We start from the raw sequence: 24,339 nt of genomic DNA, 5'->3' as shown, positions 1-24,339 counted from the left end.
GGAAGGAGAAGGGAAACCATGTAGGAGGAGAAAGCAGACGGCAGAGAGCTGTTAAGATGGCTGTGGAGGGATCACATTCGTGGAGTGCCCCTAAGTGCTGGCTTTGGAGCTTCAGAACCCAAAGACACAGGCATCCCAGGGACAGAGAGGCCTCATTCTAAGGATTCTTTCCAGGATGCCTGGGTCCCAGTCTGCTACTTCTTTGATTGCTGAGAATGAGCAGCTTCTGAGCTGTTTCATGCCTCGGTTTCCCCATCTGTCAAGTGGGGATACTAATTGGAACTACTGCAGGGTAGTCATGGGAACTAAAGGGGCACGAATGGGCGGCTCTCAGTGAGAGCCCAGTCAATGTTGGCCATTCATTCATTCATTCAATAGGTTGAGTGCTTTCCATGTACCAGCGCTGTGGTTGCTGCTGGGGAGACAGAAATGGCCCAAACAGACAAAATCCTTGCCCTTGAGTGCTTTCATCTGGTAGTCACATGTAGTCACATCATAATGGGGAACACAGGGAGCCACACCCAACTCCAGCCCAGCCAGCTGGAGGAAGATGGCTCCAGGGAATGTGCCTCCTACTGGTCTCTGCCCCACTCCCAGGATACGATGGCCTATAATAAAGGCTTCACATTTTTATGACACCCTCTCCATAAGAATTTTCTTTTAAATATGTATGCCTAGCCAGTCAAGCTGGCACACACATGTAATCCAACAACTTGGGAGGCTGAGGCAGGAGGATTACAAGTTCAAAGTTAGCCTCAGCAACCTAGCGACTTAGGGATACCCTGTCTCAAAATAAAAAATAAAAAGGGCTGGGAATATGGCTCAGTGGTTAGGCCCCTCTGGGTTCAATTCCTGATGCCAAATAAATGAATAAATTGCCTTATACATTAAAAAAAGTTTAATTATAGATGGACAAAATACCTTTACTTATTTATTTTATGTGGTGCTGAGGATCAGATTCAGTGCCTCACACATACGAGGCAAGTGCTCTACCACTGAGCCAAAAGCCCAGCCCTGCCTTATACATTTTTAAGTTGGCATTTAGAATGGTTTTTTTTTATTACAAATTTGGGACATATTGCATACATAGACCTTCACATAAAAAGCTATCACATCTCTTTTTAAAATGTATCTGATAGAATATAAGCATAAAAAATGCAAAACTACTACATTAGGCTTAAAAATACAAATTAGTTTCTCTTTTACAGTCAAAAAAATTTACATTGTGTCCTTTGCACCTTCAAAGTATGTTTTCACTCCACTTCCAACAGAATTTTATCCCACTCTAATCTTTCTGTCCCACAACTTCTTTATTCACCACCCATCTGTTATATGAAGTGCAACAAATGTGAATATGCATTAACTTTTTAAATTTTTCTTACGGCCACAAGGCTCTAAGTTTTTCAGTTCCCTTGAGGATTGTATGATTATGATAATTATGAATGGTACACAAAAGATCAATGTATCCTATATATAATTTGAACTTTGATAAATGATTATTAAACATAAAAAGAGAAATTGCACTACTTAATTAAAATACATTACTTAATTCAATGAGTAGGAAGAGAATTTGTTGAGGCTTGATTAAAGAGACACCAACATTATCCTGGATGCTTTTATGCCTCAGGGATGGTAACAATAAGACTGCCAGAGTTAGGTTGGGTGAGAGGTGAGCCTTTCTTTGCATTCTAGGAGGGACAAAAGGATGCTTGAAAGGTAAGGTGATAAAGGGACATTTTTCTGGCTCCACCAATGTGGGGTTGACCTCAGCAGATCAGTTTGAAATAGAGGATATGTGGAAATTGAGAGTCTCAAGCAGCTTGAGAAACCTTCACGTGTGCCAGTGTGCTGGCGATCCAGGGTGAAGAGGCCAGCTTGGGAGTCCCTGCCTGGCCTGGGCTTTCAGACCTTCATTGCCTCCTCTAGTACCCTCCAGCCACACTGGTTCTTCTTCATGTATCTCTCTCTGCCTCAGGGCCTTTGACTTTCTTTACCCTTTTCCTTCCTCTTTTCCTAGCTACAGTTTCCTCATTCTTCATTACCAGCCCTTATATCACTTCCTGGGAGAAGCTATTCTTTTTTGGACTCCATACCCAGTATTAGGAAGGTCCCTCCCTTCTTAGCAGTCATGAAACCATTACCTTCTCCAGAGTCCTTCTCTCCAGGAGAAAGGATGTTCCTTATTGTGCCTGGGGATATCTGTCTCCCCAGGTATCAGGACAGAGGACACTCTTTTTGCTCACTCATCACTGATATTCCAAAACACCCTTTTTGGTCGCCATCATTGACATTCCTTAATGAGGTTCTTGCTCATTAAGCACCGCCGTGGCCAGTTAGGCTTCCTTTCCAGTGCAGAGCTGGGGAACCAGAAGGAGAGGCGCCCTTGCTGGAAGGGGAAGGTCATATTCCTGCTTCTCTCCCCACAAGAGGCCTCTCCAGGAGCAGTAGACTCTGAGGATGCCGCCCAGTGAGCACATTTGTTTGTTCCCTTGTCCACCCAGGCTGGTGGACTGTCACCCAGCCCCTTGTCTCCACCAACTTGCACCTTTGTCAGGCACTAGGGTCTGAGAAGGCACAAAGGTACCACCAGAGTTGACCTCATCATTAAGTCTCACTACTTAGGAATGATACGTCACGTGGCCACCTGGGACACAGCAGTTATTTGAAATAGATTTTATTTGAGGGATGCTAATCTGAGTGAAAACCAGACATAGCATACTGGCTGGGTCACTTTCACACGCTACGAGCTTAGACAAGCAGCCTAACCTTTATGAGGGTGGACTTCTCATCTGTCCCGGGAGCCTGGTAATAGTCCCTCCTTCAGAGAGTGGTTCTGGAGATGGAATGGGATGAGCCTCACACGGTGCCCGACACGCACCCTCAGTGAGGTTTCTCAGTTCTTGGGAAACTGCAAGTGCTGAATACAGGGAAGGTGCAGGTGTTCCAGGGGGACCTCGGGGGCTGCCCCTCACCAGAGAACTAGGGAACAAGGGACACCAACTTTTCCCTGTGAATTAAGCTGTGAAATTCAAAGGATGGTGAGAACAGAAGTGAACAGAGCCATCCTGAAGAGACACAGTGGTTCCTAGGCAGCCACCCACAGTACGCTACCCGCAGAGAACTGGACAGGAACAAGCAGGAGCCCAGTGACTACAGAGCTCATGAAGAGACACTTGGACACACGAGCAATCAGAATTGCCAGTTAAAATGGCAGCAAGACCCAGTGCTACACCTCCAGCACCGGCAACAAAAGGAAGTTGGGGCAGGAAATTTGTTGGTGATGGGTAAGTATAGGGGTACCCTTCTCTTGGAGAAGTGGGCTGTGTAGCCTCTCTGGAGAGCCATCAGGGTTTGGTGGAGTGAGTGCCTACTTTCTGGTCCAGCAATCTCCCTCCCTGGGTCTTTCTTTACCCCAGGAAGCCAGATCAAATTGCTCCCTGGGGAGCAAGGGTGTTACCTGGTGCACACTGAAGCCTCGGATTCAGTCCCAGCCCAAGCTCCCCAGGGGCTCCCTGAAGATGGAGGCCTGTGCACCCAGAGCTGTTCCTGGAGAGCTGGGGTACACATAGGACATACCGCAGGATCCCCTAGCTCACCAGGGGTGGTTCACACTGCCGGGTGCAAACCCCTCTCCAGTTGTGCACAGGTTCCAGTGGTTCGTGTGGCCTGGCTCTTAGTCCCTGGTCCTTTAATGAGAGAAAAATGAAGCCTCCATCTGGACAGGGCTTATTTGCATCATCCAGAGACTGTGGGGACTGCAGCATTCCCCAAATGCTTTGCTAACCTCCTGGTGACACAAAGCCATTGTGCTAGTGATGGCTTTATGGGTGACTTGAGGGAAGGTCTCTCTGCTGTGAGACACTTGGGCAGAGCAGGAAAGAATGGCAGGAAGTGAGAGGGCCCAGGGCTGAGACCACTCCTGAGGCAAAAGAGACCCTCCAGGCTGCAGCGTCTCACCCATCTAGGTCTCAGAAAAATCCCTGCCACAGCCCAAGGGGGAAGGGTGGTCACTGCAGTGCTGCCTGTGGAGGTGGAGGGTTGAGGAATCTCAGTTTCTATCACTAGGGAATCAGTAGTGCTGTCCCCCCTTTGCCCAGGGTTTTCTCTCTCAGGTTTCAATTACCAGTGGTCAACCATGGTCTGAACATATGAAATGGAAAATGCCAGAAGTAAACAACCTATATGTTTTAAATGGTGCACCATTCTGAGGAGCAGGATGAAACCTTGCGCCGTGCCTCTCCATCCAGCCGGGGACATGAATCATCCCTTTGTCCAGCAAATCTGCAGGATGCATGCTCCCTGCCTGTTAGTCAAATCCGCCATCAGATGGGCTGACGTGGTCGTGCTGTGCTTGTGTTCACGTAACCCATATTTTACCTAATTGCAGCTGCAGAGCACAGGGGTAGTGATCTTGCAATTCAGATATGCCGAAGAGGAGCTGTCAAGAGCTCCCTTTAAAGTATCACCTCCCATCATCACAAGAAGGGTGCACACTGTAAAAAGACCTTGTGAGACTACTTACTTGTTATAATTAGTTACTTGTCATAATTGTTCTATTTTGTCATTAGTAATTGTTGTTGATCTCTTACTGTGCCTCATAAGTATGTATAGAGAGGAAAAAATCATAAATACAGGGTTTTTTTACTGTCTGTGGTTTCAGGCATTTACTGGAGGCCTTGGGGATGGAGCCAAGGGGTTGGGGGATGCTGTGAGTGAAGGGAAAGATGCTCACTGAGAAGCACCAGGGAGCCATCAGAAGTGACACACTGGGGCTGGGATTGTAGCTCAGTGAAAGAGCACTTGTCTAGCCTGTGTGAGGCACTGGGTTCCATTCTCAGCACCACGTATAAATCAACAAAATAAAGGTCCATTGACAACGAAAAAAATTTTAAAAAAACAGAAGTGAATCACACACACCTCCACAGGTGAGTTTAGGATGCTTTGAGTACAAATAAAAGAGGAGAAAGGGAAGGAAGAAGAGGAGGAAGAGGAGGAGGAAGGGGAAGAGAAGGAAGGGGAGGAGGGAGAGGGGAGGGGAGGGGGAGGAGAGGGAAGAGAGACAATCCAAGTGGGTGTGTGAAAAGCACATATACACATTTAGAGGTTACCTTCCTGTACAAGGCTGTGGATCAAGTGCACCCGAGCATGTCCTGTGGGGAGGGAACCAGGAATGGAGTCTGGAAACAGGAGGAAGTAAACCAAGAAATCGGCCTTGCAAGAGCCACTGACCATGAAGCACTTGGAACTAAGTCAGACGATCAGCTCAGCTCTCCAAACATAAGGTCCCCCCACCGTGATGTATGTGTCCATTAAAGGGGCTGGTGACCTGAAGACCTAACAAAGGCTGTCCCTACAGGGTTGGCTGTCCTGAACACAGAGGCCACATGGGGAAAACATCTCGAAGGGACAGGCAGGGATTTGCTCTGTCTCAAGACCAACCAAAGGGAAAGGGTGGTAGATGGAAACCAGATCCTCAGGAAAGAATGAAGACCCTCAGGATAGGTGAGTAGCTGGCTACAGGCAAAGATTATTGGGTAGATTGTTTTGTTTTGAATTTTACCTTTTTCCACCTATTTTCTTTATACATCTTTATTTAAAATTAAAATTAGGGACTGGGGTGATAGCTCAGTGGTAGAGTGCTTGCCTAGCATGTGTGAGGCACTGGGTTCAATTCTCAGCACTGCATATAAGTAAATAAATAATAATAATAAAAGGTCCATTGACAACTAAAAAATATTTTTAAAAAAATTAAAATCAGGGCTGGGGATGTAGCTCAGTGGTAAAGTACTTACCTACCCTGCTCAAGGCCTGCATTCAAACCCTAGTACCAAAAATAAATAAACAAATATGAATAAAATTAAATCAAAGTGATGACATTGTCTTGAGGACTTTATGGCATGAATAGATATATTACTCCAAATAACTACAACTTAAAAGATGGGGGTGGTTATGGGGCTGTAATGTGGCCAGATTTCTACATTTTATGTGAAGTGGTCTATTATTAACTATAAATGGACTCTGAAAAGTTAAGCATGTATAATATACTCTGTCAGGCAGTTGGTGTGCAAATAATGCAAAGAATAGCTAGACAGAAACAAAAAAAATTTAATTAAAAGGATTTCCAAAAAATATTCAAATTATTGTAGAAGGTGGAACAAAAGGAACATAAACAAAAAATACAGGAGCCAAGCAGAAAACAAAAATAAAATGATAGCTGAGACCCAGCTATGTGAACATTATATTAAATAGTAAAGGACACTGAGATTTTAAAAAAAGAAATTTTTAGCTCAGTTGATAGAGTGCTTGCCTCCCATGCACAAGGCCCTGGGTTCAATCCCTAGAACACACACACACACACACACACAAATTAACATGAATTAAAAAATTGTCTTGACTCTATGCTATCTTTAGCAGACATTGCTTAAATTTATATATATATATATATATATATATATATATATATATATATATATATATATATCTATATATATATATATATATATATATATATATATATATATATATATATATATATATATCTCAAATAAGTTAAAACAATCCAGTACATGCCACCTGTAAGCACAAGAAGGCTGAGGTGACTATGTCAATTTCAGATAAAACTTTAAACCAAGACATAAAGAAGGACACTTCATAATGGTAAAAGTGTTAATCACCAGAAGATGAGTCATCACACATATTCACCAATCATAGGGCTCAGAATATATGGAAGAAAACTGGACAGAATTAAAGGAAGAAACGGACAATCTCATAATCAAAGCAAAGGAATGAAGTATCATTTTCTCAACAATTGCTCTGACACCTGAACAGACAAATCATCAGACATAGAAGATGGAAAATAATAACCTCAGCCGCCTTGGCTTGATTGACGTTGATTTGCACTGAACAGTAGCAGACTTTGAATTCTTTTAAAGTGTTCCCGGAAGGTCTCAACCAGGATCTGTCTCATTTAATTAGTTTTTTTTTTCCCCTTGATGCCAACTTTAATAGTTGTTTAACATACATACATATAATGAAACTACAGTTTTAAAAAAGAATGCACTTTGTTCTCAGGCTTTTCTGAGGTCTGCATGGGGCACTGCAAAAGCACATTTTCTGTATGAAATTTAACCAAATCGATTGTTCCGATTTTAAGAGGGAATGGCAAAGCAGATGTCAATTAACTTGAAGGATGCCTTGCTGGTGGCCAATGAAATTAAGTCATAGATGCTCTAACTTAATAATTGGATCACTGAATTAGCTGGCTTCATGCACATTATCTGAAAATGTGGGTCTCCAGGTTTGGATGCTTTAATAGAATCACTAACCTGTCTGAGGACATTTGCAGTAATTGAGAGCTGCAGGGGAACCAGGCAGCTTTATGCCTGATCCTCAACTCTCTAGACCATTGCAATGGCCCCAATGATGGCCCTGTGGGCTGCCCAGGCGTCCCACAGTGCAGTCTCCTCACCAGCCAAGAAGGCTCCAGAGTACCACAGTGGCCACGCCATTCCGTCTAAGACGCTTCTGTGGCTCGCACTTGGGATAATGCCAAAGATGTGGCCCCATAGGGCGTGCCTGGTCCTGCCCTGACCATTCTCTCCACTTAATTTGCACATCTGTCATTGTCCTATGGTCTAAGATCAAGTCCCCATGATTGTATGGGCTCTTGCATAGCTTCACGGACCCCAGAGCCCTGGGGCATCTCAGCCAAAGGTGCTCTGGCCTGAGAGCCTCCTCACATTCTGCCTGCGAAGCTCTTCTCCCTGTGAATTACCTTCTCATTCCTTTCCTCTGCTCCTTCCCACCCTGGGGTCTTTGCTCCAGCCATTCCTACTGCCTACAGGGTCCTCCCCTCTTCCCCTTTATCAAGGCAGCCCCCTCCCGCCCCCCAGTCTTAGGTAGACTTATGGGAAAGCACTTCTTCTGAGGGAAGTCTCCCTGCTTCTGCGCTCACGGCCCTGCACTGTACTGCTAGGTCCCTAACCCTTTCAGTCCGGCACTTCTTGTTATAATCAAAATTTTACTAATGTCTGGCGTCTGCATCCTCCCTGCCTGGTGAGGGCAGGGCCTTCAGAGTCCTGGGCACCGCTGCCCACAGAGCCTCAGGCTGCCTGGCCCAGAATAAAAGTTGTAAATGCAGGGGCTGGGGTTGTGGCTCAGCGGTAGAACGCTCGCCCAGCACATGCCAGGCCCTGGGTTTGATCCTCAGCACCACATAACAATAAATAAAATAAAGATATTGTGTCCAACTACAGCTAAAAAGTAAATTAAAAACAAAATAAACTTCTAAATGCCACTGTGACTCAAGTTCCCGGGCTACTTAGGCAGTACATTAGCCATCGGAGTGTGACTCACAGGATCGGTTGTTGGGCACTTGTTCCCAGGGGACCTCTGCCCTAACAAGCCTCCACGCAGGCCTGGGGATGTGCTATGCCTGGTTCAGTTTCCAAGCCTTTGCGTAAATGACTGTCGCACCCGGAACGTCACCTCTGGAATTATTTATTTATTTATGCAACCTGGTTTAACTTGGAAAACCTTTCCCAACATCCCACCATCTGACCAAAAACCCACTCAATTTATAGTACAAACAAGGACTTGCTGTCTCCTCTTGTTGAGGCCTCAGATGGTGGAACCCTCGGGGCCCCCTGGGGCCCCCTCCTCCTCCCCGGCAGCTACGTGTCGCATCCCAGTTCCTTTCTGACCGTGAGTCTGTGCTAAGGCTGATCATCTTCCCAGAATGTCCTTCCTGCCTTCCGCCAGGGGAGCCCAGCCAAAAGCAAAATACCAGATGTCATCACATGGTTCCAGTTCACCATCAAAGTTGAAGTTGGTCACAGCACAGGCTTCCTGCAAGTCTCCCTTGAATGGTCACTCTTCCCTCTCCATCCACACTGACCACCTCCTGCTCTTGCAGCATCCTACCGGCCTCCCCTTCATAGGTGCTGCCTCCAGTTCATAAGCGACTTAGCCAATCTGCAGGAACCACTGTTTTCCTGAATGAACTCCTCCCCAGCTCAAGAGCCCAAGGTGGCTCCCTAATAACCTCTATCTGAACTCTCTGCCTGGCTTTCCAGGCTGTCTGCAATTCACCCCACCCAGCTGCTAACTCCTGCCACCTGCTCTACCAGACCGGCCTCCTCGAAGCTCCAGAAACAATCACCATATTTTCTTCATCCCTCTGACTTCCCATCCCCTATGTCTAGCCCCAGAGGCTAGTGAAAGTCTTCTCTCGCAAAAGTCAAACCCTGGAGGTCTTCTTGGGCTTCTGCCTCTAAGAACACATAGCCCTGCTGGTCGCCTCCGCTACAGCCTTTACCAGCTCTCACTGCTCCCAGGTAGGGTCAGTTAGTCATGTTCTCCGCCCTCCACACACACACTTTGTTTTTGTCTTGTTCTTCCTCCAAATGGAACTCCGGCAGCGGAGGAAGCAAGCCCTCCTCCCGTGCCTTGCTGAGGGCAGTGGTCATGCTGGCACAGAGGAGATCTGTAGATCCTCAGGCTTCCCCAGGGAAAGGCAGTGTAAGGGACTGGGGCCCGAGCCGGATCCCCCCATGCATGGCCCAGGTACCCCTGCCGGGTCTGACCCAGTGGCCACCTGCCACGTGCCGGCGTGGAGCCTTGAGATGCAAGCAGGCTGAATGGAGGTGCTGTGAGCACAAACCTCCAGGCTGGATTTCAAAGACTTAGAATGAAGAAAATGTAAACTCTTTTACTAAGTTTTTCTATATTGTTCACATGCAGAAATGATATTATTTAAGACCTGTTGGATTCAATAAAATATATTATTAAAACTCATTTTGCCAGTGTCTTTTGGCTGTTTTCAATGTGGCTGCTAGAAAAGTTCCATTGCTTATGCGACTTGTGTTTATAGCTCACATTCAATTTCCATGAGACGGCTCTGGGAGGGCCTTCAACGCCAGAAGGGGCCTTGAAGGTTACCTTTGACCTACAAGAAAGCAGACCCAGAGAGGGACAGTGCAATTCCAAGTCACACAGGTGTGAAGCAGGACAGCAAAGGCTGGAACTCGGCTTCCCAGGACTTCCTGGCTTGGGGTGCTGACACGTGGGTGCCGACAGGTGGTTGTCAGCGGCAGAGGACTCTGGGAGGAGCCTCCGCCTCAGGATGCAGCTCTGGGAAGGCGCCCACACCCCCACTCAGGGCCGTCTTCGCCCACTTGCTATGCCGACTGCGCACCCAGACATCCACAGGGCGGAAGACTTTAGTGGCTAATCAATAGCCCAATAGGGCAGGCTGCAAAGACCCAACCCAATTATGTTGTTCAGAATTGTGTCTGTAACTAAAAGGCATCTGAAATCACTGAAATCACTGAAATTGTGTCTGTAACTAAAAGGCATCTGAGAAATCACTGTCACCATCTCTGAGGGGAGAGAAAGCCAGTCATTATGTCCAATTGGATTTACATTGACTGTTGGGGAGACAGTGCCTCCTGCAAAAACCATTACTCGGGCGCTGCACAAGATACACACAGGCACACACAGCCTCTCCTTCTGTGGGAGACTCTGGGGAAGGTTCTAGTCTGCTCATTTTATGCTGGTGGCCCAGGGTACTATCGACAGGCGACTTCCTGAGGTTCATCTTGAGGTTTTAGATCTCACAATCCCATTTCCTCTGAGGCAGGCAAAACACATATTGCCTTAGAGGGTGACGTGGAAAGATGAAGTTTGTCCTACAAACCGAGGTGTTCTGCAAACTCCCAAACGGGAGAGGATACGTCAGGGTGAGAAATCTTTTTGAAATTAGTTAAGATATTCGTAGGTCAAGTCATTTGTGTGACTTTGGAATGGCAATAGGACAATCCCAGATTGTCTGCACAGAGGGGCCCGTGAGAGTAGGTGGTGGGACACCAACTGACGCTGGAGACAACTGAAGTAGCTCAATGTTTACCATAAAAAATATATATGTATATATCAAGAGACACGTCATTCTTCAGGGAAAGCAAGGCTCACAGGTGTACATACATGAGCTGGTGCAAAATGCAGATGGGAGGGTTGTGGAAGGCTGTTCGTCACCCTCTGTGGTGTTGACGGCAATTAGTTCCAGGGAATGAAACAGTGGGTGTAGAGGGAGCCCAGAAAGGTGAAGATTTTTACTTTGTAATTCTTAGTTGTAATTTTCTACTTTTCGATATTTTTTAAAAGAGTTTTTTTTTTTTTTTACCACAGGGATGCTATTTTTTCCTTATATTTTTGTTATGAAATATATCAGGCATAAGGAAGAGAGCACAAAACACATTTACTGTGTGAAGAATAATTGGGCAGTGAGCCCCAATGTGACCGCTCCCCAGGTCAAGATAGGAGCCTTGCCAGCAGCCCCGCAGGCCCTCACTCTCCTGCACTGTGCACAATTACTGCTGTGGATTCGAACTCGGAAATAGTAGCCTTCTGTGGCAAACCTTCCCAATAATTAAGAAATATTTTATTGTGCTTCCGCCTTACTATTTCAGGAATAGGTGTGGATTGAAAAGAGTTGCACCATCAATGAATGGTGCAGAGTCCAGTGCGAGAATGCTTAGGAATCTGCACTACAGCTCTCTGTGAATGGACACTTGCATGGTTTGTCCAGAATAGATAAAGCTGCGGTGAGCAATCCCTGGGACCGTGGCTCTTCTCCCCTGAGCAATTATCAGAGAGCCCCTAGGAGTGGCATTGTTGGGGCAAAGAGCAGGAATTTCATGGTGGATAAATGCCATTTCAAAAACCCATTCCCATATTGCAGGCCATCTTCTCTGTGACAGCAGCACAGCAGCTGGAGGACTGGGGGAGGCTCTTCCAGGCAGTGGCTACAAGACTGCGGCCACCTTACCTGGTGTTAGCGCCACCCTTCTGTCCCAAATGGTGCAACCTACAGGAAGGTGCTGGGAGTCTGCTGCAGGGTGCCCCCCCAACCTTGGATGTGTCCTGCCCAGCTGTTCATGAGTTCAGAGCCTTTGTCAGTTTAGCTTTGAAGATTCTAGAAGGGCACTGGAGCTTAGCAATTCTGGCACAGAGGAAGGACTGTCTGTCTTATCTCCTTTCATCTCTGTGACCTCACCCAGGTCTTTCCCCTGGCAAACAGGTGCCCACCTGGCTCAGCTTCCAGCTCCAGCACAGGCTGCTGCTCGCCCTGGAGGATCCTCCTGAGTGCTCAGGTCTAGGCACATCATCAAGGCCTGCCTTGTGCCATCCAATGTTCATTCTTTCACTTTACTGAGCACCTATTATGTACTAGGGGTTGTAACAGACACCAAGGACTCAGTGGTGAGCACATCAGTCTTTCTGCCCTTGTGGAGGCAGCATGTGTCAGAGCCTGGCACTAGTCAATGTACACTCAGAATCAGGCAAAAGCCCACATCCAAGTCTACGGAGCTCCATGGTATGCTGGGGGCAAGTAAGAGGCCTCTGACAGGGCTCAGGACATCAAAGCCCATGCAGGGAGCCGAGGAGGGACCACAGAGCTCAAAACAAAGTCTCTGCTCTAGGAGAACTGGGATGCTTTCCAAGGAAGGGCAGGACAGGGACTAGCGAGGCTTCAGTCCTGAGCAAAACAGGGCCGGCATTCTCCAACTGCCTAAGGCCAGGGACATGGACAGCCATGGACCTCAGAAGGCCAGGAGCCAGCTGCCTTGCAGAGAGACTGGGCTGTCCAGACCCTGGGGCCCATCTTTGTGGCAGCCGGGCTCCTCACTATTCTGAGGAAGGGTGGCCATTCGCCTCTTAGACTGCAGGGTGCAGAATGACCAGAGGGCCTCACGGAAGGAACTAGACAACACAGCCCCAGCTCCCCGGAGCCTCCAGCCTCTGCCTGCCACAGCGGAGGGCAACTTCAGCAGCCCCCACAGTGGGGTGGCCCCAGCAAGTTCGAGGTGTTGGATATAAGCTATTCTCCAAGCCAGAGTATCTCTTTGGGCTTTGCATTAACAGGGCCCTCAGGAAGAGACGGAATATGTGTCCCAAAAAAGGAGGGTGAAAAGACTCAGCCCAGGAGCAGATCTAACTGTGTGAGGCTGGAGGGGGCCAGGCCGCGCAGGGCCTCGGCTCAGGTCTCGCCTTCCTGCAGCTCCTCTAGGCAGCAGGGAGGCAGCAGCACCCCGGGCACTTGTGAGACTCTGCCCAGGCAGTGTCCATGGCTTTGGGGAAAGATCAGGGTCGCCTTCCCTCAGTCACCTGTTGAGAAGGAAGAGAGAGGATGCTGAGGAGGGAGGGGAGGGGACACAGAAGGCCTCTTCTCATCTCAGGAGGAAACCCAGCAGCTGCCAGGTGAGAGGCACCCCTGGGGGTTGGTAGCACCAGCTGGGTCCCTACACCTCCTCTGAGACCCTTCAGCCTACAAGGTCTGAGAAGGCTCAGCCCCACTGGGGGGAGAAGGCTGACCCCAGGGCATCACAGGGCACCGGGGCAGGGAGCCTCAGAAGAGGACACTGTCCCTGAAGGATACTGGCCACCGAGAAGCTTAGAGAGGCAACGGTGGGGGCAGGCCCTCGAGGCCCAGGTGGGATCCCCAGTATGAGACGGGCAGACCCCTGCAGAAGGAAGCACTCGCTCCACGCAGGGAGAAGCTTAGCAGGACACAGATCCAGTGCTCCCCGGGTCCTTAGTTTAAGCTGTCCGACACCCTAGGTGGGCACATCCTAAACAGAACCTACCTCCTCCTGGGTCTTGGTCTCCATACGACCAGAGGATCTGTAGTCCTCTGGCTGTCCACACCACAGACATTCCATGGGGAAGAAACCTTAGGGAATCCTCAGCCCTGTTTTTCATTCCCACCCTCATATTTTTTGGTTGTTGTTGTGGACTTCTGCTTTCAAACAAAATGTTACTAGGAAGCCAAACACTTAAAACATAAAACAAGAAAACCACTGAGGTCAAAGCAGGGCTGGGAGACTGGCTCTTCCGTGGGATTCAGCAAACACCTGAAGAAAACTCCTGGCCACTTTGACAAACAACCTTAGTGTACCCTGGGGAAAATGAGGCACAGAGACGTGACCCTGAGAGGTCAGAGATTGGGTCAGCTTGTGCCACATTGAATCCCCAGCCCCTAACAGTCAGTCTGTTACAAAATAGGTGCTCAGCAAAGTCGTGCTGGGTAAGGGACAGGCAAGCAAGGCTGACAGCCTTGGCACATCATCTCTAATTCTCCACAAACCAGCGACATTATGAAGAGACTAAAGCAGGCTTGAACATCAGAGAAGGTCCTTAATGGCCTGTGTTTTAAATTTACAGGACTTGAAAGGATTTTATTCTCTGATCTAAATAGCAAGAATAAAAGCCGGGCACTGAAGGGCCAGGATGAAAAGTGGCCAGGCTTTGCATTCAAGATGGAGGCACCTCCGTGGCCCTGCATCCAAGTCAGCTTCAAAGTTCTCCTCCGCTCAGGGAAGATGCACATTGGTCACCATGGCAACATCTGAGTCACCCAAGCCACCCACCCTGTGCATCCTGTTGTCAACCGTGATGTGTGCCCAGATTCCAGAGAGCTGGTTGGGGACCTGGGGGTCACAATGGACCCTGCCCAGCTCCTCGATAATTTGACATGGCTTACGACTTCTCTTTCCCAGGAGAACTTCCCAGTTCCCTGAACTTTCTCCAAATACAATGTTCTGTGATGTTAATAGTCACAAATTCTGCAGATCTGTGGGCTGTTTGGCCATGTGAGAGCCTAGACAAAGGACAAGGTAAGTTGCATTTAGGATACAACCCCCCCCCTGGGGGTGACTGACATCCTGCCTTCATTTTAAATAAAGAAAGAACCTGGGAGAGTGTCACACAGACAGCAGGTCCTGCTAATCTTCTCGCAGAGTTGCCATCCTGAGGCAGCAGGTCAACCCTCAACTGGCCCAACGGTACCTTTACCTGAAAACACGTGAGTAGCCCACGTGCCCCACATCCAAAGTTCACTCTTTCAGGCTGGGCTCTAAGGCCTGGCACGGCGTAGTCATTGGACACAGGCCTGTGACTGAGGAATGAATGAAAAGTAGCCAGAGTCACCCGGGAGCTTCTGATACGAACAAGTGCTACGGGCTCCAACTGAAACCAGCGGCTGTGGGATTTCTGAGAGAAACTCAGGGCTCCTCGCCAGGTGCCACAGGTCCCTCCAGTCAGTGGGAAGAGAAGAGCACAGAGTGACAGCCCTCCAGGCTTCCAGCCTGGGCCACTGAAAGGTTGGAGCTGCCTTCACTGGGATGGGGAGGGCTGTGAGAGGTGGGCTGGGACAAGTCCAGGTAGAGGTGCTGGGTGGGAGGGGGAGTCAGGAGTTCTGGGGACAGACAGGGGCAGAGGCAGCATTTATGATCAGACCAGAGGGGGAATGGGGCTGGCAAGCAGTCAGGGTCTAAGGTGCCTCCCCTGGGGCACAGGGGCCAGCAGATGAGAGTGTCAGGCAAGGGTGGTGTTTCAGGAGACACAAGAAAGTAATAGGCACAGGCTGGGGAAGGACACCTGTGACCAGGAAGCCAAGGACACCAGGTGGGGAGAGGGAGCATCCTACAATCTATCCCCACTCCCTCATCACACAGGGAGGGGGACCGGGGAAAGCTGAGAGACCTAGTCTGACTCTACAACAGGCCTCGTAGACAGGGTGAGGCACTGCTGGGGCTCTGAGAGCTAGCAGAGCTGGGCAAGGTGCCTTCTATCCATTTTGAGCCTCACAGCCACCCTACAAGTAGGTGTCCTTCCCATGTCTAGTTGACAAGCCAAGGACCTGCCAAGGTTCGAGGCTGACCAGGCTATCCAGGTGCCAGAAGTCTGAATCATCAGACCACAACATGGCAGTCTGGAGGGTTAGGGTCTGGTCATCTAACTGCCTTCCCCTTCACCCTGGCCATCTCCCATGTTCTCTATGGGAGAGTGAACAAGCCTACCACCAGGCAGAATCCAGGCTTCAGGCTATGGTGTGTCTCTGTCAGGACCAATTATGGGCTCTTGCCAGTTTGAGACTCAACCCTTCAGTTATGTTTGTGCAGGTGGATGGCTGATGTGGCAGCAGGGCCCTGGTGCCTGGTGGGATGGTAGCTGAACCTTCATCTGGGGAGGACCTTGGCAAGGACTGCAGGATCAGCAGGGGGCTGGTGTAAGGGGCTCAGCATTTCCTTCTGATGGATGCCTCTTGGCCAGGGGGGTGGGGAGCAGGGTTTGGGAATGCCTATGCAATTCAGGGCTCTCTAAGCCCAAGATGCAAAACTATTCTATTCAAAATTGCTTGTGTAGAAAAATATGTAGAATGTGAAAAATACGACAAATTGAAAAACATCACAACATTGACAAAAACAAAACCATTCCACCACGCCAGCTCATGAACAGAATTCCTCCTGACCACAGGAGGTCCCAAGCAAGCAAGGGACTCTGGGCTTAAGCTTGATCAGCTTCCTGGGAACCCACTGCTGCCCTCTATGGCCCCTAAAGGGACTCAGCAGTCTCTGGTCCTTCCTCTCAACTGGGGCCCTTTAAGTCTTGGCCCAGGCCCCCCACCAAATCTGGGAGGGGACCGGCCAGGGAAGGTTCCAGCAGTTCTGGGCAGGTTCAGCTCAGTGGTCTGGCACAAGCCGTCAGGGGCAAAGGTTTGGACCCAAACACCAACATGGATCTTCCCTAGGGACTGGGGAGGGGTTCCTGTGAGCAACAGGTATTCACCGAGGACCCACCATGCGCCAGCACGTGCCAGGGCAAGGGTGAATCACCGTGAGCCACGCACACACAGCTATGGTGGGTGGTGGTCCCAAGGTGGCTCGCGGGTGGGAGGCAGGGAGTAAGGAGCCCTCATGGCGGTCGGGTTCCTTCTCTCCCCGCTGGCCAGGCGCCCTCACAAGCTGGGGCAGCAGCCCGCCCTGAGCAAGGCATACAGCAGCCCACAGGCCACTGTCCCGGAACACCAAGTCACCTCCTCTGGTCACCTTTGGTGACAAGGAAGGCAGGACTCCCAAACCTCAGAGGGCAGCAAGACCAGGGGCTGTCCCAGGCAGTCCTCAGGACACACCCAGAAGCCGACTTCCGCTTGTCAGGGGTCCTCCAGCAGGTGGGGCCATCAGAGGTTCCTCTTCTCTGGGGACAAGGCCAGAAGCATCCCCTCCTCTGTGTTCCCTTCCTGGGAGGCACCTGGAGGCCCAGGGGCACCTCTGACTGGCCCAGAGAGCCGGGTCCTCGCGGTCTGGCGGCGCCACCTGGTGGCATCGACGGGGAAGCGCAGGTCCGCCGCCATCCAAGCCGCCCCTGCTGCTGTGGAGCCCAGGGAGAGAGGGTGGTGCCCCAGAGGATCCTCAGCACCTCACACACCTGGGACTCTGCGGGGCGGCGCCCAGCTGAACACCGATGCTGACTGCTCTTCTCCCCAGAGCCCGCTGGCACCGCCCCTGGGGTGCCCCCATCGGGCCTCCCGGAGGGGCTCCCTTCATCACCCTCAACCCATCCCTTTGGCTGTCACTTTGAACTTATCGCTTAGCTCCCTGAACTTCCTTTCTTCTTTTTTTTTAAAAAAAGGTGGCACTAGCAATACCTCTTGCCAGGCTGGCAGACAACTGGCGCAACACTTCACCGCCGCCATGGCACTGCATGCCACCAAAGCTTTGATCCAGGCCCAGGGAGGGCAGAAATGAGCTGCAGGGGGGAAGAGGGCATTTCCCTAGAGTAGGAACACAGCAGGTGACCAATAAGCGGCCCCTCCTCCAGAGACCAGGAGTGGCTGGGCACCTTCTGGACCTCCTAATTCAGGAGGCTGTTCTGGAAGAGCTGGGTCCTGCAGGACAGCTGAGAGGATCCCCCAAGTGAGGCCCTAATCCCCTCCTCCAGACCCTGCAAGAAGCAGCCTCCTCCACACCAGGAGAGGCCCTGAGTTTGCAAATGAGCAGGAATGGCACCCTGGGGGACAGGGATTCCAGTCCTGGGAGGCCTCACTGCCCAGAGGCCCTGCCCTGTAGCACCCCTTCCCACACTGGACTCCCACCTCTTACCTTTCCTCAGGCTGCTGTCCCCATCACTGTTCCCACAGAGAGACGGTGAGTGGTTATTGCAATGGTTTCAAACCTGATTGAAGCATCAGACTCACCTGAAGGGCGTGCTAAGCTCCAGCCTTGGGCCTCAGCAGGTCTCAGGTGGAAACTGAAAATCTGCTTCTCACAGTTCCCAGGTGCACTGGTGCTGCTGGTCCACTGACCACTGACTTAGAGTCAGACTGGGCCTGGGTGTGAATGCTGGCTGCTTGGCCTCACTTTCCTCATCTGTAGAATGGAGACCATGGGACCTAACACACTGCTGCCAAGAGCGTGGGCTGAGATGCTGCCAAAGGGTTGAGAGCAGGCTGAGGCACAGGGCAGGTGTACAGAAAATGGAGGTTGCTGTCTTGGCATTTGTGTGCCCCTAAGGACCATGCAGAGTCCCATCCCCAGCTGACCCAGCAAAGTAAGGGTGGGAGGAATAAAAGGAGAGAGAACAATGAAGAGAGAAATGTGGTGGTTTTATTTGGGCAGCTCAGAGTTTGGAGAGGACACAAAAGGCAAGCACCCCATTCCAGTCCCGTAACAGGGATGCAGTGGGAGGATGGAGGACAAGAGTGACCACTCCGGGAGCCCAGGTCACTAGCTGGAGGGATCCCAGGTGGAGGGAGCCTCGAGGCAAGTCTTCCTCCACCCCAGTGGGGAGACGGGCATTTCAGGCTGAGAAAGCAGCTACTGCCCTGCTGCTCAGTGCTGGCCACACATTGGGACCACCTGGGGACCTTTGAAAATCCCAAGCCTAGACACACCCCAAACCGCTGGCATCTGAGTCTTGGGAGTTGCTTTGGACTGAGTGCTTGTGTCCCCCAGGAGTCCTAGGTGGAAACTCTAAGTGCCAGGGAGGTGGGGCCTCTGGGAGGCAATGGGTGGGGGGAGGTCAGCAGGGTGGAGCCCTCAGGATGGGACTAGTGCACTCAGGAGAACAGGAGTGAGCTTTGCCATCAGGACACTTTCTTTCTTTGGTGACACATGTGTTCAGATGCTGTGTCTGTATCCTGATGGACTATGGTTTGTTTTCATATTGTTGAGACTTTGTGGATTCTGGGTGCTCATTTTTAATTGCATCTGTTTTGCAAATGTTAACCAAGCAAGAGGAAGTAAAGTGACCTGAGATCCCCCTGTGTGTGCACACACCAGGAAGAGGACCTCACAAGACCCGGCCCTGCTGGCTCTGTCCTCACACATCCAATCTTCAGAACCAGGAGAAGTAAACTGTGGCAATGCATCCTGCAGTCACAGCAGCTGGTTACAGAAGCTGGGATAAGATGAGGAAGGGGCCAGGCACCTGAAGCACTTGATCCCCAGGTGTCACTGTGAGTCCAGGGCTCCAAGGAGGAAGGAATTCACCTTCCTGCACAGGAATAGACCAAGAGGCAGGCATAGGAGGCAGGGCCAGGAATGGGTGCTGAGGGCCATTACCAAGTAGGAATGACGCATCGAAATTTCCTTGCCAGCGTACCCCATGTTAATTTCGCTGTTGACCTTGCATGTGTGTTTGAGAAAGGTGACCCTGCTCAACGACCAGGGTGGATCCAGGATTAGGGTGTGTCCTGCAGTTTGAGGAAGTATCCCGCTCCTTGGGTTAAGGGCGTTCCCAGTTTAAGACCTTGGATTTTAGGGAAGTTGGATGTTGAGGATTATTGCTGCTGGAATTAGGGCGTTCCTGCTGCCTGAGCTCCCGTTGAGTTCTCCTGAGATTCAGAGAGCATTTTTGGGAAAATAGCCTCGTGGAGTAGGTGAATTGGGTGGCAGCAGAACTGGGATTGCCCGAGAACATGTGTGGAGGCCGGTGTGAGTTCGGGAATAAAGATTTGCTGTTTGAATCTACAAAGCTGTGTGGTGGCTCGTGATTCTGTGCCCAGCCAAGACTGCGGCAAATGGGCAGGATGTCACCCTGGGCCGTAGACTCAGAGCCATGGAAGAAGTCTGACTAGCAAATGAAACAAGCAAATGGGCAGGACATTTGATTTGTATAGTGTGCAGCCTCAGGTCCATGTTTGCATAGGAACAGGACTTGCCATGCCTCAGGAAGGGACTGGCTGAGGGCTCCCCCAGCCTATCAGGAAGTGACTTCCAGGGTTCTGAGGATGCCCCTGGCTCATCTTTGGATGCCCTGAGCCTGGACAATGGGCAGCAGCCCACGGGTCCAATAGCCCCTGGGTCCCACCAAGTGCTCCCACTTGAGTGGCCAGTCTTGATGGCCTCAGGGTTCCAGGGGCTTTGCCTCATCTCAGTTGTGCTTGGAGGAATGTGGAGAAATTTCCAAAAGCCCAGCACATGGGACTGCCCCCCCCCCAAAATTCAACAGGTGGTACTCTGAGCTTTTGATGGATTTTTGTTCAGTTCCATGGCCTGAGCTAGTCCCTCAGGGGCTGGAGGGACAGAAAGTCTGATAGTTGTGGGGAAGAAGGGGAAGATCGGAATGGAGGACCCCTCTGAGAGCTGGTGCTCGACGCTGGGAAGAACCTGAGACTGAGCAGAGACCGGGAAGACAGGGCCTTCCTTTGCTTTCCAAGGATCCTCCCAGGGTCTCCCCGGGTCCTGCCCAGCAGCTTCCTCCACCATTCCCCAGGGACTCACTGACTGTGCTCACAGGACCCAGGAGGAGTCTGAAGACTCTCAGTTGAAGATGCAGTCAGGAGATGTTCCTAGTAACCAAGGAGGGAAACATCAAAGTCAGGAGCCCACAGATGCCACCACCAGCTCTCCTGCTGCCCAGATGTCCCCAGGACTCACTCTGACACAAAGATTATTTTGTGAGTCATTTCTTAGGGAGGTGATCACTGGAAGTCCCTGTAGAGGAAAGAAGCCAAACCAGGAGACGAACGAGGCCAGGAGACGAACGAGGCCAGGAGACGAACGAGGCCAGTGGACAGTGTGTCAAGGAGCACCTGAGGCTCATGTCCCCTGAGAGAAGGGGACAGCATACAGCACCCAGAGTGACCCCAGGCAGGGGCAGTGGAGAAGGGCACTGAATAGCCACCAGCTCCCTTTGGTCATTGAGTGCTGCTCATGGAAGCATTTGGTCCTTGTCACTTGCAGCTGGCCTGACATGTACCAGCACTTTAGTGACCAGAGATGGAGCACAAAGGAGCTCTTCCAACAGGACGCAAGGACAGGATACGTATAGCATCCATGCACAGGGCAGTGAATTCATGTGTCCCTCCCCCCACAGGAACTGGGCCAGTGTGTCCACCCACCCACAAGGGTACCAGGCTACACATACGGCCCACTCGGGGGACACCATCACATGCAATAAGAGAAGTGGTCCACATAGAATCCAGCAATCAGGACATGTCCCAGCCCCCGTGCACACAAGTGACCTTGCCACCAAGTGGCATCAGGGGCGGGACAGGACTGCTCCTACATGCACTCATGCAGTCATTGGAGAGAAGGGGTTGCTCAGGCCCCCTGTGCCCCCCCCAGTGACGGTCAGGAGCAGTTCAGGAAGGTCTACATGGCTGAAAGTACAATTCTAATGACCAAGGTAGATAATCTTGGGTCACAGGAAACCAGTGAGAGCACTGGATACTTTCCTCCACATATGGCGGAGTTTTCTAAAAATGTGCACAAGAGATTACCTGCACTTGGGGTGAGGAAATGAAGGGCTTGTAGTGGATTTTGAAGGGCCACAAGGCCAAATTCAGCCTTCATGCAGGGCTTGTCCCCAAGTCCCAAGGTCTCGATGACAGGCTTCAGTGTCACTGCTCAAACCACACTACCCCAAAACGAGGAGAGAAGCCAGCTCCCCACGTGTGTCTCTGAGGAGTGGACGGAGCCCTCACTTCCTAGGCAGGTGGCAGCACCTCCCTGTGGCCAGGCACAGCAGGCCGTCCCTGTACACGTGCAGGAGCCTGTTTTGCATCAGCTTGAAGGCAATGCACAGGATCTCCATCCCGATGATGATGTACAGGGAGAAGAACAGGAAGAAGGTCGGGTGGTCCAACTTGGTGTCCCCAAAGCCAATGGTGGTCAGTGTGATGAAGCAGAAGTAGAAGGTGCTCTCGAAGTTCAGGTTGGTCTCCCAGATGGGGAGGATGGCGGCAGCACAGGAGATGTAGGCCAGGACCACCAGGGCGATGACAGGGAGGGGGACGTCCAGCCTCTCCACCTGGCACCCCACCTCGTCCAGGTTGCTGAGGATGGAGGCGGACAGCCTCCCCAGCGCCAGCTCTGGACACGAGTTGCTCCTCTCCATGGTCCGTGGGGCCAGGGCCAGCAGGTTCTCTTTCTCTTGTGCGAAGAAAAGACTCTTCAACAGCTCTGTGTGGCAGCCTGGGTCTGAGGGGCACTTGCTGGACTTGGGGCCGCGGGGATCTTCAGCGCTGATGACGATCCGAGGGACAGGGGCCACCCCTGGCTTGGCGATGGGCTTCCTCCTGCAGCGCACTCCAGAGCACCACTCAGAGGGGGCGCGAGGGAAGAAAGGGAGTTTTCGGAACTGATTGTAGGACTTGGACAGGACTGTCGCCAGGATGTCCCCTATGTCCGTGAGAACCAGGAACATCAGGGGGATCCCAAAGAGGGCATACAGCATGCACAGGTACTTGCCAGGCTTGGTGACAGGGTAGATGTGGCCATAACCTGAAAAAGACGATGGAGCCTGGGGTTCATTTCTGTTCCCAACACCCCCCACAATCTTTTAATACACCCCCTCCGTTTCCTCTCCTTGGCCTGATGTTTACAGTGTGTCCGATTCGTCCATACCCACAGGAGAGCCCAGCGGTTGAGTATGGGCTTAGCGTGCACAGGGCCCGGGTTCAAGTCCCAGCACCAAACAGGAAGGAAAGAAGGAAATTAAAATATGCTGCTCAAAGCCTTTGCCACCTGCTGGGTATTGTGCCTGCCTTGGAGGAGAGACAGAGGGAGGGGCCATCTCCTCCTAAGGATGAGGAAGAACTCATCCACATTCCTGCCTCCAAATGGCCTTGTCCAGGGACAGCCCATGTTTGGGGAGATGACCCCCTTCATGTCCTGTGGCTGTCTCTGAGGGTCTCTATAGGGGTGGTCTGCTCACCTGGAAGGGCAGGAAGAGCTCAGGAGAGGAACAGACGCTTTGCCACCCAACCCACCACCTCTCCTCCCTCCAGAGACTCTGGCTGTAAGAAGCCACCCTTGCCCCCCTGACGGTCTGACCCACCCTCTGTGTCTGCACATGGCACTCGCTAAACGCCATCGGTGTACACAGCAGTGTGCGCGGTGCTGGGCCAAGAGCAGGATGGAGGACAAAACCAACACAGCTGCTGCCCACGGAGCCTCGCAGAGGAGCAGGAAGTGCCCCAGTGACAGGGAAGCTCTGAGTCCCCAGGGTGCAGAAGCCACAGCCTGGCTCAGGTCCCAGCCCTGACCCTTGCTATGCCATTACCTGACTGCTGGCTTTCCAGGTTTCATGCCTGTAAAACACAGGGACAGTCCCTACACAGGGAGGGACCAGCTGGAAGGACGTCATGAGGCTGGGGCCTGCCCCACAGTGGGCCACTGATGGTCCTGGGTCCTGGCCCTGGAAAGCCGAGGGCTGCATGCAGCGGGGTCTACAGAGCTTCACGGGGTCCTATCTCCACCCTCAGAAGGGGAAACTGAGGCTCAGGGAAGGAAGCCACATGGCCAAGGGCACACCTGTGAGGAAGAGTGGAGTGGCACTGCAGCGCACAGGGTGCTGCAGGCCCGGCCTGCTCCCAGGGTCAGACCAGGTCCTCGTCACCCGAGAGCACTGGCCACCGGGGCTAAGGGAGGGACGGGCAGGGGTCACCACAGGGGGCAGGGTCTTTCTGCCTTCACCCCCACACTGCAGAGGACAGGAGCACACAGACGTCCCACCCCCAGCCCATGGCCTGGGTCCTCGGAGGGCCAGCGTGGATGGCCTTGACAGGCAGAGGGAACAGCTCTGCTGCTCGGTGCCTGTGCTCAGTGCCCGATGCCATAAAGCCTGATTCATACACCAACAGGCAGCCCAATTATGCAAATTAATTTGAAGCAATTCCCAGGCTGGCTGGGCGCCAGCCTCCACAGGACTGCAGCTCCCTGGGGTGAACGGGCCTCTGGCTCTGCCTTCCAGGAGCAGGTGGCATCTGGGACCCTTACCCTCCAGGACACGGTGAGAGCAAAAGGGGTGGCCCTCCAGTGGTCTCGTCCATTTTCATGGGTCCCAAGCCTCCACACTGCTGTGGCTGGTTCCAGAATGGCACCCCTTGGTGGCAGGGTTGGTTCCATGAGTGCACGCGTCATTCAGTACACATTGGGTGCTTACTGCATGCAGCGGGCACATGCTGTTGGCCAAGTCGGCGTGGCAGGCAATCTTGCTGAGTATCTGGATCACGGGAGGCAGATGGTAGTCAATAGCACACCTGCCAGGATTCAT

At 51.5% G+C, this 24,339-nt stretch overlaps 1 protein-coding gene across 1 annotated transcript; it reads right to left on the bottom strand.

Annotated features, from left to right (window-relative positions):
- Positions 1 to 17,017: 17,017 nt before the first annotated feature.
- Positions 17,018 to 24,339, bottom strand: LOC308634438 (potassium channel subfamily K member 18-like; the record flags this gene model as incomplete). The annotated part of the gene is made up of 5 exons (XM_081268255.1): positions 17,018 to 17,208; positions 17,486 to 17,586; positions 21,788 to 22,565; positions 23,598 to 23,766; positions 24,229 to 24,339. 5 exons carry the CDS (start codon positions 24,337 to 24,339, stop codon positions 17,018 to 17,020), a joined length of 1,350 nt encoding a protein of 449 aa, XP_081124381.1.

Source organism: Spermophilus citellus (genome assembly GCF_964194105.1).
Source record: "Spermophilus citellus genome assembly, chromosome: 15".
Lineage (NCBI taxonomy): Eukaryota > Metazoa > Chordata > Mammalia > Rodentia > Sciuridae > Spermophilus > Spermophilus citellus.
The sequence above is the reverse complement of the archived record's forward strand: the minus strand, read 5'-3'. Positions and strand labels throughout refer to the sequence as shown.